The 16186-nt window shown below is 39.6% G+C and overlaps 2 protein-coding genes across 3 annotated transcripts in view; both read left to right on the top strand.

Moving 5' to 3' along the window:
* trim110 (tripartite motif containing 110) overlaps positions 1 to 11877 on the top strand; it is a 22081-nt gene extending 10204 nt beyond the window's left edge. For both annotated transcript variants that reach the window (XM_073491348.1, XM_073491349.1), the window contains 8 exons: positions 2527 to 2665; positions 4306 to 4843; positions 4928 to 5023; positions 5245 to 5478; positions 7239 to 7261; positions 7518 to 7663; positions 9078 to 9349; positions 10093 to 11877. In XM_073491348.1, coding sequence (XP_073347449.1) covers positions 4355 to 4843; positions 4928 to 5023; positions 5245 to 5478; positions 7239 to 7261; positions 7518 to 7663; positions 9078 to 9349; positions 10093 to 10362 — 1530 coding nt within the window. In that variant the 5' untranslated portion in view covers positions 2527 to 2665; positions 4306 to 4354 and the 3' untranslated portion in view covers positions 10363 to 11877. The remainder of the gene's footprint in view (positions 1 to 2526; positions 2666 to 4305; positions 4844 to 4927; positions 5024 to 5244; positions 5479 to 7238; positions 7262 to 7517; positions 7664 to 9077; positions 9350 to 10092) is intronic.
* Positions 11878 to 12624: 747 nt separating this feature from the next.
* cbln12 (cerebellin 12) lies at positions 12625 to 13920 on the top strand. The gene is made up of 3 exons (XM_073491353.1): positions 12625 to 12906; positions 13519 to 13638; positions 13723 to 13920. The coding sequence occupies exons 1-3, from the start codon at positions 12625 to 12627 to the stop codon at positions 13918 to 13920; spliced, it is 600 nt and encodes a 199-aa protein (XP_073347454.1).
* The last annotated feature ends 2266 nt before the right edge of the window (positions 13921 to 16186 follow it).

A 16186-nucleotide genomic window follows, 5' to 3' on the forward strand; every position in this document is an offset into this window, starting at 1 on the left:
AGACAGTCTCGAGACAGTCTCAAGTTCCCAGGTTCTGTCAAAAAAAATTAAGCAAAAGGGAAATACTATTTCTACTATTATTTACATTATACAACTTACAGTATATTGTTAACTTATACTTCTATAAGTTACTGTGTGGAAGTATGGGGCAATTCATACAAAACAAATAAATCCAAATTTTATACATTTTTATGCTTCAAGAGAGCCTTAAAAGGTATGAACAAAAGTGCCAATTAGAACCAGTGAGACCCACTATTAATTAAAGGTGCACTATGTAGTTTTGGGGACGAAATTTTAATCAGAAGAGAAAGATCTGCATTATCTGACATTTTTTTTATGCCTAAACAATCTAAATAAACCAACTCTCTTTTTTTCATGACTTAATAAACTGAATAAATAAACTCGCCTTAAAGAACAACATAATTTCATACTGTTTTACTTTGTTTATATGTGGCGGACCCTGCCACCTTTCTGGAGGACCTTATTTTCCTCTGAGAACAGCTTGTTTATTCAGTTATGGAAAGTTGAAGTTTGTATAATTACTTCATTAATATTGTAAATACTAAAATTCTGAATTTGAATTTCTTCTCCAAAATTACGTAGTGCCACTTTAAATTAAAGACTTGATAAATCCTCCAAACTGTAGGCTATATTCATGATTTAGGGTCGAAATAAGAATTTATTACATGAAATTATTCAAAGGTTGTTGGGTTTTTTTTTTTTTTTTTTTTAACTAAATGAGAAATGTGTATAAAACAAAGGGTCAGGTCTAATATCAAAATGATAATTGTATTTTTGTTAATTTATGCTGATGTAGCCATGCAATTATAACTTGCTACCTAGCACACTTTGTCAGTTTCATCAATATTTAAAAACAATCATTGGATTTAAAATTTAAACAAGAATTAGGCTGTGTTCGACAGAGTTTATCCCTGTAATAAAAAAGTCTCCCCCATTTGAATGAGGCCAGTAGCATGACGCAGCCATGTTGACAACATGTTTGGCAAAAATGTACAGGGTTGTCTTGCGAAACAAGTCGAACTTGAACTCCGTTTAACTTGTAATCATAGCTCAACTTGGATGATTAAACCAAACAGGCTGAATTGCATTCCAAACTGCAGTGGTAACCATCGTAACCACAGACACAACCAGTTGCCAGTTCATGTGGGTTACAATGTGCATTGTTTTTTGAAACTTAGGTAGACAGCACACAGCATTGTGCAGCGCAACAGCACAATAAATAAGTCTGCACAAAGATCATACAGCTGAATCAACACCTCCCAAAACATTTTCAACAAAAACAGAACATTATAATCCTCATTGCAGACTTCATATAGTACAACATTGGTATATGTTACATTATATTATGTTATGTTGGTAAACTGATAACCAACTGTAAATATTGTCAGCAGGTAAATACGAATGTTAACTTAACAGGATAACTCACCACTTTCTTCTTCAGTACTCTCACTTTTCATTTTTTCCTGGGAAAATGCCCAAAAACAACAGCAGAGATTTTACCATGACAAAACATAAACAATGCGACTCAACCTTGCTTATTTAAAAAAATCCCAGAACTGGCAATACTGTGAAGCTGATTAACCTTGACGCTTGGTGCACCTGTTTCTACCTGTGGCAGCGTAACTGCTTACTGAAGATTCTCTCTTATTTTAAGAAAGGTATGAGGAACAAGTGTTGAAGGAAAAATACAAGCTCCTCCCTCTCAGGTAGGCAAAACTTAACAGTCTTGAAATAGGCTCCAATGACACTTGACACTTGTGTGTGGAAAATGATACATGTACAGTGTAATTATAAAAACAGAATAAACTATTTCTTTTTCAATACTTCTACATGCCTTCAACTTCCTTATTAACCATTTACTGTGTTGCTTTCTACACCTGTAGCATTTGATTAGATGGTAACCTTTTACAATAAGGTTCAGCAGTGGGAATCACTCATTGATGCTTCATTAATGAGTAATTCCTGAATAACTGTGATTCCAGGACTATATATTAGATAATTATTCCCTCATGAACAGACTGGGAGATACTATTATAATAAATCATTATGTAGTGAGTATTTATGCTGACTGAATTGGCCTGAAGTCGGCTATGGAAAAATACTGAGCTCTCTGGTATGTGAGAGAACTTTCTAGCTTGGATTTTACAATCACTTACATCCTCAAGCAAGTGCCAGTAAACCAGTGTTCATGTGTGCAGCTGCCAAAAACACTTGCGTAGCTGCAGCTGCACACAATGAAAGCATGCGACATGTCCAACAACAGAGGGAGAAGGTTTTCATTCTGTTCTGTATCTTATATATCACAGCAATACAGTTCCAAAAGTAGAAGTTTCACATGACAATCTGGCAAAAAACAAATGAGCAGATGTCAGAGTAGTTTAAAGGGTGTAAAAACAGTGTTCAATAGAGATAAAGAAGACAAGTCCTATTAGAGCAAAGGCTAATTATTGCACTGTGACCTCAAAGTTACCTGATAATTTTCCTCACGCCCTCCTCCCATCCTAGGGTCATGTGACCTCTCAGTCCAGTGCCAGCTGGGGGTAGCTGAATCTGTTGGGATTAGCCTCCACAGTCAACACACTGACCGCTCACAACCCGCACACTCACCGATGGCCAGGTTCTGCAAACACCAAGACACCAGCAGGTAAGAAATCCCTCTTTTCTTTTAGGCACTAATTTAAAATTCTCATTGAATTTAGTTGAGATGCACAAAGAAGAGTTGGTAGTTAAACGTATGAAAGCAGAGCACATGTAGAGTAAATCAGGCTGACAAGCTGCTGTCAAGGATGATCTCCTGATCCCCTGTGCTTGCGCTCATCTGTCAGTGTTATCAACCTTTATCCTTGCTGTGAGCAAGTCGCATTCTTCTTCATATATTGATTATAGATATCTATAAATGATTGTTTACTCAGTAGATTGGATTGTTAAATTTCATCAAATTGTCTCACTAAACACTAGTCAAGTTCAGTTTATGTGTTAAAGAGGTCTTGAATCAACTTCAAGGATAATTGTTTTGGCCATTGTTTGAAATGATGGCATATGACCTTAGGTTAGGTTGTGAGGTGTTTCTGATATTTTTGTCCACCCTACGCACATTTTCTCAGTAATAGTGGTTACATAGTTAAGTGTTCTATTCATAGAGCACAGCAGGCGAAAGCCCAGTAGACAGGATTACTGGTCTGAGTGCACAGTTGGAATGAAACAAGGACTTCCACCTTGTCACCAGCTCAACACGCTTATATTGATATATACTGGAAATTACAATGTAACAGATTTTTGTCTTTTTGCTTCAGGAATGCTTACAAAATATAATAAATAAACATACATTGGTAAATTATACTGATATGTATTTAAAAAGTATATTTTTTGCACATATTATTGGACTACATTTTTTACAACATACTGTATATATAATTATAATAATAGTTAATACATTAAAATGATATGTAATTAGGTGAAAATATTGTCGTAACACTGTTTAATTTACACAAATAATGAAAAAGACCTAGAATGTTAAAGGAGATCTATTATGCTTTTTCATTTTTTTCCTTTCCTTCCTGTGTTATAAAGGGTTATTGTACAGGTAAAAGATCTCAGAAGTTAAAAAGCATAACGAGAGCTCCTCTCTTCCACAGAAAACACTGCTCCTGAAGTGCCTGAAACACCTCTTCAGTAGTCCCGCCTTTAATTCCATGACTTCTTGACATCACAGTCCGGCACCATGTCGCACAGTTGTATAATTTATACCTATATTCATGGTAGAAGTAAAGCTAACTCGAAACTGAAAACATGACAGAGCCAACCGCAGACATGGTGAGCAGCACTGGCTTAGGCATGTGTGAGCCGACCAATCAGAGCAGACTGAGTATTCAGAAGGGGGGCCTTAAAGGGACAGGATGTAAAACAAAGTGTCTCAGACAGATGGGGAATACAGTGCTGCTGCACTGGACAGTATGAGAAAACTGATATGTTTTTTGAGAACTAAAGCATATACACTTGTTCTAGTAGTAACCCAAAATAAAACTATGAGCCTGAAAATGAACATAATATGTCTCATTTAATATATTCAGACTACTCATATGGAAAATATATTTCTGTTGCATGAGAGAATGCTCGCAGTTTCTTATTACTTGTTTGCATCTGTACTTCTTACATGTAACAGCAGCATGTAAATGTTGTCCTTCATTTGTTGTTGCACCTACTGCAGTCCAACTCATCTGTGAATTTGTGATGAGTTTGTTACATGTTCTTGATTTCTCTCTTGTGTTTAAATCCACTCTTTAGTTAGCATCCTTGTGTAACACCCACATAAGGGAACCCTCATCCGGTCACGATGGCGTCCCTGGAGGAGGAGCTGACCTGCTCTGTGTGCCGAGACATCTTCAGCCAAGCCCATCCTCTGCCCTGTGGTCACAGCTTCTGTCCTGCCTGCATCCGCGAGGCCTGGAGGGATCAGGGTGAGGGCAAAAGTCGCTTCATCTGCCCCCAGTGTCAGGAGGAGCATGGTGAGGTGCTGTGTGACAGCTGCTCTCCAGAGGCAGCAGAAGGACGGCCAACATTGGCTGTCAAGACCTGCCTGAGGTGTGAAGTATCTTTGTGTGCAGAACACCTCCAACCCCATCTGGAGAGGCCAGCGTTTAGCACCCACCTGTTGGTGGATCCGCTGGGCGACCTCTCCCAGCGACGGTGCCCAGAGCACACAGAGATACTGCGCTACTACTGTGCCGATGAGAGGGTGTACGTGTGTGGGGACTGTCTGCTGGAGGGAGGCCATGCTGAGCACAAAGTGAAGGCACTGAGACAGGTGGAGGAGGATCTGAAGGTCAGCTGGAGGATCATACAGTGTGTGTTTTTATGTTTGTTTGTGCAGGAGTGTGTAGTTGATCATATATGTGTGGTTCCACAGGTCATTCTCCAGACTCTGCTCATAAAGGCAGAGGAGAAGCTGAGAGATGGAGAGCGAATCCTCAAAGAGCACGAGAATATTGATTCCACCATGGCTGTGAGTAAATCTATTTAAACCACAACATAATGACTCTCTCAGTAGATGTTTTTTAAACCCTCTACTACCCAAGTTACGACCCACAAGGGAGCCTAAATTTGAATGCTTTTCATGTAAAACCCTCAGTCTGACCTTGTTCTACTAATGAATCTTTTTAAATGAACCAGATGCTTTGATCACTGATCTCGTACCAACCGCCCATCTCTCCTGACTGGTTTCAGGACTGTATGAAACAGGATGACACCCAGGTGGAGCAGCTGAGCTCAGACCTGCAGGTCCAGGTGAGGAGGCTGGTGGTCGACCTGAGGGACATCACCAAGAGGGAGAGAGAGCAGGTCACAGAGCAAGTGCACGAAGACTGCTCCAAGGTGAGGGAGGACATGAGCCAGACGCTGAGCATCCAGCACTATCTGGCCTCGCTGCTGGCAGAGACGGACCCCTTCCTGCTCATCTGGGTAAGACCTGGTGCTGAAAGGACACTCTGCTGTACACTAACAGATTTGTTAGGAGTGGAATTGTACTATACGAGTTTTCCTTATATTTTAAAGAACTTTTTATACAATTTTCTGTCTGTATTGTTTTTCTTGTTTTTTGTTTTTTTTTACAATCGTACATAATTAATGGGCTTCTTTTTTTCTTTTTTCTTTTTTTTTAATTCAAAAGTTTCTTTTTCCTGTGACTTGGCCAATGTTTTATTAGCTCTTTGGTTGTTTTAACTGCATACTTTTCTAATCCAGGACAAGCTGGATAGCAGAAAGTGAAGTGAAGTGAATAGAGCTTGCATTCAGGTCTTCACTGTGCCATTATCCTGTGATGTTCTTTTTAGTTTATATCTTAAATAATAATCTAAACTTTTAAAATAAAAAAGAATCTTACAGTATTCGTAACAGAAATTAGTGAAATGCTAAGATATGTAACTTTTTGTATACCTCTTAAAGTCAATAAGGCCTCACAACCCCCTGTGAAGCTTTGGTGACCCCTAGTGGGCTCCCAGGTTCAGAACAAGTGTATTATACTGTAGTTAAATAGGGAAGATGCTGTGAATAATGTTACAGTGTTCTCAGTTGTGGAAATGATCCAACAATTAACCTTTTGGTGTACTAAACAGAATATCTCAATCCAGCTGAATCAGTCCTCTTGGTTTTGAGTGAATTGTGTAAGCAACTATCGAATGGATTCAATTTAATACAGACGTTCATGTTCCCCTCAGGATAAATAGTAATTACTCTGGTAATCCCAACTGTTCTTCTGGGGCCGTCATCAGGTTTTGGGTGAAATGTGAGCAAAACATTATTCCTACCTAACATCAGTATGTTACTTGACTGTGCAATATATACAATCTTCATTGTGATAAGAGACTATATACTGTCAGTCCTTACATTTGTGAAGTGCTTTTGAGAAGACTTCAAATATCGAGTTATATAAATTGCATATTGCGATATTGCCTAAAAATATTGTGATATTTTTCTTCAGGCTGTACGGCACAGCCCTACATGTTACAACTGTTTTTGTGAGCATGTTGCCATGTTTGCATTAACATTTACTGTAACTCAAAGCACTGCTGGGCCTCAGTCCAGAGCTGCTAGCCTATCTGCGGCTTCTTAGTCGTGTTTGTTAAAGGTTTGGTTTCCCACTTATGCCTGGGTAAATACTAAATAGCCACTACTTGTTGGGATTTCCTATGTGACACAGCTCATCTGGCAGAAACTGAACGTAGGACAACAGTACTTTTTCTACAAAACATAAAACATTATCAAGAGTTCAATGCTCAAAAAAACGGTCGATCTGTTTTATCTGGACTGTTTGGGTGTGGTTTGATTACATTTATTGTCAATGGCAAACATCCATAAGCAAACAGCTCACTGTCACCAGCTTCTATTATAGAAAATATACTTGAAAATTGAAATGCATTATATGCTGTTCACTATGGTACACAAGGCATCATTTTTTATGGCTTGCATTCTGAGAGGTGACAATACGGTGACTTGAAGCATCCATGCAGGGCCATAAGGATGTTAATAGAAGAATTATTGTAAATGTTGAACAAGCTCATCTATTGTGGGAAAAATATGGGACATATTTAATGCACAGATGGTTAGCTATATGTTTGAATAGGGGTTTATTCATGTGTTTGTTTACTTTCGTATCCAGCTGGGCAGATTGGATCGTTCTTTGTTAGGCTTTTCTCAACTGTCCTTCACCCTTCTTTCCTCAGGCCTTTCAATCAGATGACACAAAGTAAGTCCACAACAAGTCAATGACACTGTGTTATGTTCGATCCATGGGCTATCTGTGTTGATGTGTGTGGGTAGGTAGGCAGTGTTTGAATGTTTGTATGTGGGGGATAGAAAAGACAGTGAGTGAGACATAAGTTGAAGAAGAAATGGACGGATTAATGCAATTTTTCATTACAGAAGCCTTTAATCTATATGGGCTCATGGCTTAAACTGAGATAGTTTTCCTCCTGCAGTATGTTTTCTGCTCTTGATTCTAGGTTACTAGCCGAGCTGAGCAGCCCACTTTTTGTCCCTGATACCGTCAGTCTAGACAGGAAACACATCTTGGAGGACATAGAAAGCAAGTATCGAGAGTTTATCACTGCCACCCTCCGCTGCCTCAGTGAACTCAAGCGGGAGCTCTGTAAGTGATGCTTTCCCCATTTATTTAACTGTCTTAAAGGAACGCTTTGACATTTTAGGAAACATGCTTATGTTTTCTTGCCAATAGTTAGATGAGAAGATCGATACCACTCTCATGCCTGCACATTAAATATGAAGTTACAGCCAGCAGCCGGTTAGCTTTGCATAGCAAAATGACTGGAAAGTGGGAACAGCTAGTCGGATACCTAAGCACAACTTGTCATCTTCACACTGTGGTTTTTGTACAAATTGAACAAACAAGATATAGCATGTTAATGTTAATTAGTGAGCTTTAAAGCTGCCTTTATGCTAAGCTAAGCTAGCTGTCTCCTGGCTTTGCTTTGTAGTATTGAGTGGTATTGATCTAATCATCTAACTCTTGGTAAGAAAGCCATTACCAAAAATATCAGATGCCAAGAATGATATCATCTTTCAAATTTTGACTTAATGTTTGGTAACAATTTACATAAGTTACACATAAATGTGAGTAGTTACTGAGGAACGAGTGAGGAATTAATCAGGAACTACCTGATAGTTAATGAATCATTAATGAGTCATTCCTGAATAACTGTTCGAGGACAATATAGCAGATAATGATGAGTTACTAAAGAACTGACTGGGAGAAACTTTAATTAATGCATATCAATAGGTAATTATTAATTGATGAATATATGTGAATCAGCATACTGACCAATTTCTTAATGAGTTTTTCCTGATTAACTAAGAACCAACCACTGTGTGAGTGGAACAAACTAGTGACAGCTCATTATCATCATCATAAGTTACTCTTTTTGTGTACATTTAAGTAAAGTGAAACATGGTCCTGAGTATTTAAGAAGTAGAATTATTAATTGCCAATTACTGAATCATTAGTTGCTCTTTTTGTGTATCATATTGTTATCTTAAAGTATTGAGGGAGCACTAGGGATTTACCTCTCTGTTACTAGAAAGAAAGTGGTCAGTATGTTGATTCACAGATGTTTATGAACCAATCATTACCTAATGATTAATTATGTAGGATCCACCGGTCCGTTCTCTAATAACTCTTCATTATCTGATGTATAGTCCTTGAATCACTGTTATGCAGAGATTACTTATTAACAATTAATTATCAACTGGCTCCTGATTCATTCCACTCTAGTTTCTTAGTAACTACTCACATTTTTGTGTCCCTTATTATAAAGTGTTACGTAGTAATTTCATGTCATTTTTATATAATCATCTGATTTTATATGTTAATGTACTATAAGTGGTCTTCTATTTGTGGTAACTAAAACTGTGTACGTGTGTGGTTGCATCTCAACAACTTGTGGGTGTTTGGAACTGGAAACATTTCGCAGCTCATAAATAGGAAAGAAAACTCTGTTGTTTCCATGAGCAGCAACACACTGTTGTTTTATTTCCCTCTCTTACAGTAACCAGTCCCTTGACTCTGGACACTAACACAGCCCATCCTCTGTTGAGCATCTCTGATGATCTTCGCTCAGTGACGCGGGTGAAAAACCGTCTGCCCTGCGCTGCTCACCCCGAACGTTTCGACCACTGGCCGCAGGTTCTCACCTGCCAGATCTTCTCCTCTGGGACTCACTACTGGGAGTTGGAGGCTGAGGGATTCTGGGATATCGGCGTCTGCTATAGAAGTATTGGACGGAAGGGGAAAGAGGGCAACGCCTTTGGGAACAACAAGGTATATGTGATATATATGTCACATTTTTTGCATGTATTTGTTGTTTGAATAAACGAGTGAAATGAGTCGGAAGCTCTGTTTGATGCCAGTGGTATTTGTACTGCTATGTTTTGACCACTTTTCCCATGAACCCTTCCCTGGTATCACTCTGAGTTTTTTTTTATCTGGCTTCAGTGAAAATGAAAAGGCTGTTTTTCCTTTGGACTTTTACTCAGTCATCAAAATCTGCCATCAGAGAGACTCTTCATTTGTGCTCAACAGAACACTTTTTTGTGTTATGCTGTAAAAGATTTGTGGCTGAAGCAACTCTAGCAAGGTTTCCATCCAAATGTAGTAAAAGAGCACCAGTATAAACTTTATAAAGGTGAAAACATATATCTAAATAAAAATAAATATGGCATTTATTGGCATCACATTTTTTGTTTCATGTATTGATTTGAGGAACCACCTCCTCATCCGTCCACACAGATCTAATGTTTTCATCCACCATTTTTTGTCTCTTCAGTCGACAATTAAGTCCTAAGTTTCATGTATGTTGTGATTCATTCAGACAGCAGAGAAAAGCAGCAACTCTTTATATTTGAGAAGCAAGAACTACAGATTTTTGCCCATTTTTGCTAAGAAAAATAATGTGAACAACTCTAGTTTTCTGCCAGTCGGCAATAATCGACAATTTTTTTCAGCTCTAGTTTCAACCAAAAGAGTCATGTTCCTTGATTAAAATGCCTGTGATAAATTTCTAGGTATCTTGGAGCTTGACACAGCAGCACGACAGGAAGCTGGCTGCCTGGCACAACCGCAGGAAGACCCGTCTCATGTACCAAATGACTGGCAACCGGGTCGCCGTCGCTGTGGACTACGGCGCGGGCACCATCACCTTCTCCGAGGTGGGAACATCTTGCAGCCTGACGCACCTCCACACTTTCTCTGCCACGTTCACTCACCCACTGTGCTTGGGCTTTGGACTCTACAAAGCTGAGCTCAACAGCCGTATTTCTGTCGTCAAAGTCTGAGTTGGAGAGAGGGGCAAGGAGGAGAGGACACTAACTTTGATAAAACCATGCCAAGAGAAAGTGGTGTTGATTTATTTCCTCACTTCTAGAACCACATGACCCTGTGATGGAAATGTTCCCATGAGCCTCTCTGATGTTCCCTCAGATCTAAGCCAAATAAAGAGACAACACAACATCTCCTAAAACTGTGATCAGGTGACACTGGCATGGAAATTATGAAAAATGAGAATGGAGCATTTAATAAGTGAACACGAGTGGATCCTGTCAGGACATCAAATGAAGAGGCTCCTTTGAAACAGGACAGAAAGATGCTTGATTGTTATGTGATTAAACATACAGATGACTGTTGATTTGAAGTTATTACAATTACGTACAAGAAGGTTGTAAATGTTAGTAACCTTTGCCAGAAATAATTTTGTCAGATGTTTGTGATGTTTGGCACTAACTCACCCCTTCCTTCTTTAAGCACTTCTAATGGTCTTCCTCAGTTGTGAATACCAAATTACATCTGTGTTTTTGGACATTAGGTGTATCATACCGAGGCTGGTGTTAGTGCTTTTATGTTCGAAATCCCACTGAAATAATATCTTTTGAAAATGATGCACGCATCCTGTTAATCCAATATCTGCTATAAAAGAAGCTACCCGACTACGTAAGGCTTTGGATGTGTAAATGTTTCCCCACGAAAGTGCAAAAGCAAAAATAATAAAAGGAGAATGTGATCTTTTTCAACTCCGCTTGAAGACACACAAGCAGGAATCACCTGATTTGATTGGATACTATAAAAATCAGGAAAACAACTGCCACTCACTCGCTAGCCTTGCTCTTTGAAGCCGCTCAGATGCCCAATTATCCTCCTCTTTTCTTTATATCGCTGTAAAGGTGAGTGGGTGGATGCAACATAGAGAGTGAGAAAGAAGCAGACGGAAAAGGGGGTGGCTGAGAGAGAGAGAAAGGGAGAAAGAGAAAGAGAGAGAGAGGGTGAGAGAGGGAGATCAGAGCTTACACTGACTTGGTTGTGATCAGACTGACTCTCGTGCTGTCAAGTGATGTGATAGAGGAGCGGGAGAATTTTTGATCATACTACCGTGCTCCAGCTGGGAGGAAACAACAGTTTTCACCTGATATGGAATACAAGATTGCTCAGATGGAAACAGGTGATCATCTTTTTTTTATTTATCACTTTAAATACTAGGATTGTATTGTGCAGTGAAAATAGTTGGGTCGGTTTAGAACGCTTGTTTTAAGGTGAATAATTTGGATCCTTCTCCAAACAAAAAGCTGCTGTTTTTTGTGTTTCATTAAAGCTAAAGAAAGATGTTTTCACACATGCTGTTGCTCATCGTTGTCAAAGACAAATGAATCTTATGTAAAATTGGACTGTTTGAAAGTTGATGACATCACCTGAGGTCAAAAATGTCTTCATATATGACTCTGACTGTAATTCCTCTGAGTTTAACTCCAGAAAGGCTGTTAAACTTGCTGGTGAATAAAGGAATAATGGAAGAAGTGACATTTCTGTATGCATAGCTACTATATTTGTGTCCGTAAGTGTGAAAACAAAAGCACAAGTGAGAGCGAGCGAGCGTGTGTCGTGTGAGGGAATGCGTGTTGAGCAGCATTGGGAGGGAGGGGGCTACGTGTAAAAGACAGATGGTCACTCAGTGGAGTTGTTCCCCCACTCCCTCTCTCTTTCTCGCTCCCTTCTGGGTCCGACATCTTTTCCCTGTCACCTCTCCAAAATCTTACCTCATCTGTTTTTTTTTGCCCTCAGCACCTTTTATCATCTCATCCTTCACTCTATTACTTAAAGTCTGTACTCAGATCTTCACTCACTTTGCTGCGCTTTTATCTTTTCAAACCCCTTTCTTCCCTTCCCCAGCTCTTCTGCCTTCTTGTCAGGTTTTTTGCTGAAGAAATCAACTTGAAAACACCAAGAGATTTCTTTGCGACTGTCATTCTGGCCCCTGCTGACACAGCACGAAAGACACCAGAGAGATTTGGGATTTGTGGGTACAAACAAGAAAAAGAGACAGAAAGGGAGTGATTGATAGCTATGGCCAATGAACAATTCTGACTATTTTCTCAATATCATTTTGTTCTCTTGGTTCTATTGCTGCCTGGTTGCATATTAATGTACTTGCGTACCAGCCAAAACTACATAGACAATTTGTTTCACCATAGCATGTTTGTTTTCCAGAGTGACACTTCTCTCCAGTAGAATCAATCAAAGATATTTGACTAAACATCCTAGATTCAGTCATGCATCCCAGGTTAATGACCTTCCACCTCCCCATACTGTTGGCTGTGCTCCTGCTGTGGGGACCCACGGGGACGAGGGGCCAAAATGACACAGAGCCCATCATCCTTGAGGGAAAATGTCTGGTTGTATGTGACTCCACTCCTTCATCCGAGCCGGCCGGTAACGCCCTGGGCATGTCGGTCCGCTCCGGCTCCGGCCGGGTGGCCTTCTCTGCCAGCCGCCAGACCAACCACGAGCCCACGGACATGAGCAACCGCACCATGATCATCTACTTCGATAATGTGAGTATACGACTGCTTAGGTGTCTTTAAGTTACACAAAAGCCAATTTGCAGTTCAAATAAAGCCCATTCTTGACATAAGAGGAGAACTACTTGATTGATTGTCCACAGTTCAGAGATCAAAATGGGTCAAACTGTGTTTGAACAAAGTTCTCCACTGTAGTTTCTCCATATTTCACAGAATATGAAAAAGGCTGATCCGTTTTCTCCACACAGCTTCTGTGAGCTGTATTTCAAGTGCTTTGTACTCAGAAGTCTTCTGCCAATAAGATGCACATATTATAGAGTTCTGACAGTGAGGAAAAATGCTAATGAGGTAAACACCGAACTTGCAGACTCACAGTGCAGCCGGGCTGCATTTTTATAGACATTTAGAGCTTTTTGGGAAATAAAGAATCAGAAATGACTCAGTGTTTTGAGAAAGTCTGAAATCTTTTTACAATGGACACAACAATGACCCAAGATACCCTGGAGTGAGCAGGGAAACCTTTTAACAAGTGCCCCACTGTTAATCACTGGTCTTCCAGAGTTTTTGTTCTCTTACAGACCTTTATATCTTCATGTGTAAATCACATATCATCTTGCCTTCCTCCTTTCCTTGCTGTTGTGTCAGATTTTGGTGAACGTGGGTACTCACTTTGACCAAGAGAGCAGTGTCTTCCTGGCACCAAGAAGAGGCGTGTACAGCTTCAACTTCCATGTTGTAAAGGCATACAACAGACAAACTATCCAGGTACAAAACCTCAACTATGACACTTATAATTTTAGTTGCAGTAGATCAACAAACACTCTAATCCCTTTCTTTGCTCTCTCTCAGGTCAGCCTGATGCTGAACGGCTGGCCAATGATTTCTGCTTTCGCTGGGGACCAGGACGTCACCAGAGAAGCTGCCACGAACGCCGGCCTGGTGATTATGGAGAAGGGGGACAAGGCCTACCTCAGACTGGAGAGAGGCAACTTGATGGGAGGCTGGAAGTACTCCACCTTCTCTGGGTTCCTGGTCTTCCCCTTGTGAGGAAGGTGGAGAGAGAGCAAGTTAAAGTGTTAAGAGGAAATTGGATAAAAGTGAAAAGGAAGGCTTCAATCTCTTACTCTTTATACGATGCATGAAGGGATGTGTTTTATGCAAAAATCAGATGGAGATTCTGCAAATTAAAGGTCCAGTGTGTAGGAGTTTAGAGGGATTTATAGGAATAAAATGTAACATAATAATTATAAGTATGTTTTCACTAGCATATAATCACCTGACACAGAATTGTGTTTTGTTTTACCTTAGAATGAGTCCTTTATATTTACAGAGGGAGCGGATCCTCGTCCACGGAGTCCACCATGTTGCATCACAATGTTTCTACAGTAGCCCAAAACAGACCATACCGAACACTGACTCTAGAGAGGACCTGTCATGTTTTTTGCATTTTTTTGCATTTTTAGCAGCCACTGTGGGGGAGGGTGAGACAAGGGGTGTCCACTTGGATGCAAGATGTCACTAAATCCTACACACTGGACCTTTAAGATCATTCTCACTTGAGACCAAAAAGAAAGGCAGGAAAAAGAGGCTGGAACATTCAGTAAAATAATTTATCTGTGGAGTTAATTTGCTCTGTTTCTGTGTATAAATATTTGTTGGGTTTGTATAAGAGATATTTCAATTGTGACAAAATTATAAAGTAGCCATGTGCAATGTGGGCTTCTGTGCTAAGATTGCGTTTTTGTTTTTTTGTTTTCATTCCAAATGTTTGAAACACTGCTGTGCTCCACATAGCATCCTGTCAAACAAACAAACTTGCCCTTCACTCTGCTGTGTCATATGACTGATGCTCCACTATATGCCTGTTAGTCTCATGCAACAGATGAATTATTTACACAGAAATTTCTATTGAGAAGATAATAATAAAATATAATCATATAAAGTTGAATCAGTAAATCGCTTTTGCATGAGTTGTCAAATATTCCTTTACACAAACACTTAAAGACACAATATTTTATGACACATGGCTAGAGTTACAAAGAGAAATAATTGGGCTGATTGTGTACATTTCTAGGGGCGTGATAGTTTAATCCGCTCATAACAAACAGTATTCTCCATCCTCTCATGGTACTCTACCCATTGCCACGGCAGCTGTTTGTAAATATAGCTCTCCCCAGCAGAGCTGGTGTTGGCGTGGACCAAGCAGACCAGCATGGGGCAAGGTGCAAAGTGTGGCTGATAGCGGATACTCCTCGCAGGGCCGCAGACAGATGGAGGCTTTGGCGAGTAGGCAGGCTCCTCTCTACAGGGCTGCCATGGATAAAGTGTGGTGTGCTGTCACATTTAGTCACTTACGCTTCCCCGGTTCATGACCATAATCTCTCTCTCTTTCTCTGTTTTATACCAGAATGACGCTTTCATGATTTTTAGGATAGGCCGGTAAGTAGTCCTGGAAACGTAGAACCAAGACTTTAATTCATTGTGTCACATTAATGCACTGACTGATGAACCTTTAATAGATGGGAAACTTTGTGGATGTATTGTCTCCTGAAAGTTCCTCTCCTAAAACTCTCCTGATATTTTTCCTTTTTCTAACTATATGAGATAATAGCTCATACATCTTTGAGAACAGAAATGGTAAATATTGAATGAAAATCAAAGCTGGACTACCAACTGTACAGAACCTTCAGCTCTTATGGGGCCCCAGACCCAAAGTGACGTGCAAAAGCTGGTTTGTGGTAATATCTACGATTGCAACTTTGTTTTGGAATTTGCACTACTTTAATACAATATCACCTAACATGATAAGGGTATTCACATGGGCTTTATTTCCTGATCTTGAGGACCTGTTCTTAAGAGATGCCTTGTATCAAAATCTGGTTGTGAGATTTTAGATGATTTCATCTTATTTTATGCTCACATGGGGCATTTTTCTAAATTAATTTGTGATTACTTAGATTATAATACAACAAGCCTGCTGGGACTACACACAATGCAAAAATAATTAATTAAATTGCTGCAGGATAATCTGACCATCTTTAAAATAAAAACTGAGGAACTAAATAATAAAACAGCTAAAAATCACGTTTCAGTCAAAGAGCACTAGAGGGCGCCAAAACCCACATCACAAAGAAGAACTGAATCACCTATTGCAAGCACACAAGTCATCACGTTGGTGCCTTGAAGAAAGCTGTTTTTGATACCTCAAAATGTATTAATAAATAAAAATGACGCACTATAATCCGTTAATGTACCCATGGGGTCTGGATGTATATTTTTAGAAAGTATTAAAGCAGTATCATGAGATAAGATG

This window comes from Pagrus major, chromosome 21, assembly GCF_040436345.1.
Source record: "Pagrus major chromosome 21, Pma_NU_1.0".
NCBI lineage: Eukaryota > Metazoa > Chordata > Actinopteri > Spariformes > Sparidae > Pagrus > Pagrus major.

Bases quoted from the DNA above. Each gene is read 5' to 3' on its own strand.
- cbln12 (XM_073491353.1), top strand. From the start codon at position 12,625: ATGCATCCCAGGTTAATGACCTTCCACCTCCCCATACTGTTGGCTGTG. The intron at 12,907-13,518 runs GTGAGTATACGA...CTGTTGTGTCAG, and splicing joins TGATCATCTACTTCGATAAT to ATTTTGGTGAACGTGGGTAC. The intron at 13,639-13,722 runs GTACAAAACCTC...GCTCTCTCTCAG, and splicing joins ACAACAGACAAACTATCCAG to GTCAGCCTGATGCTGAACGG.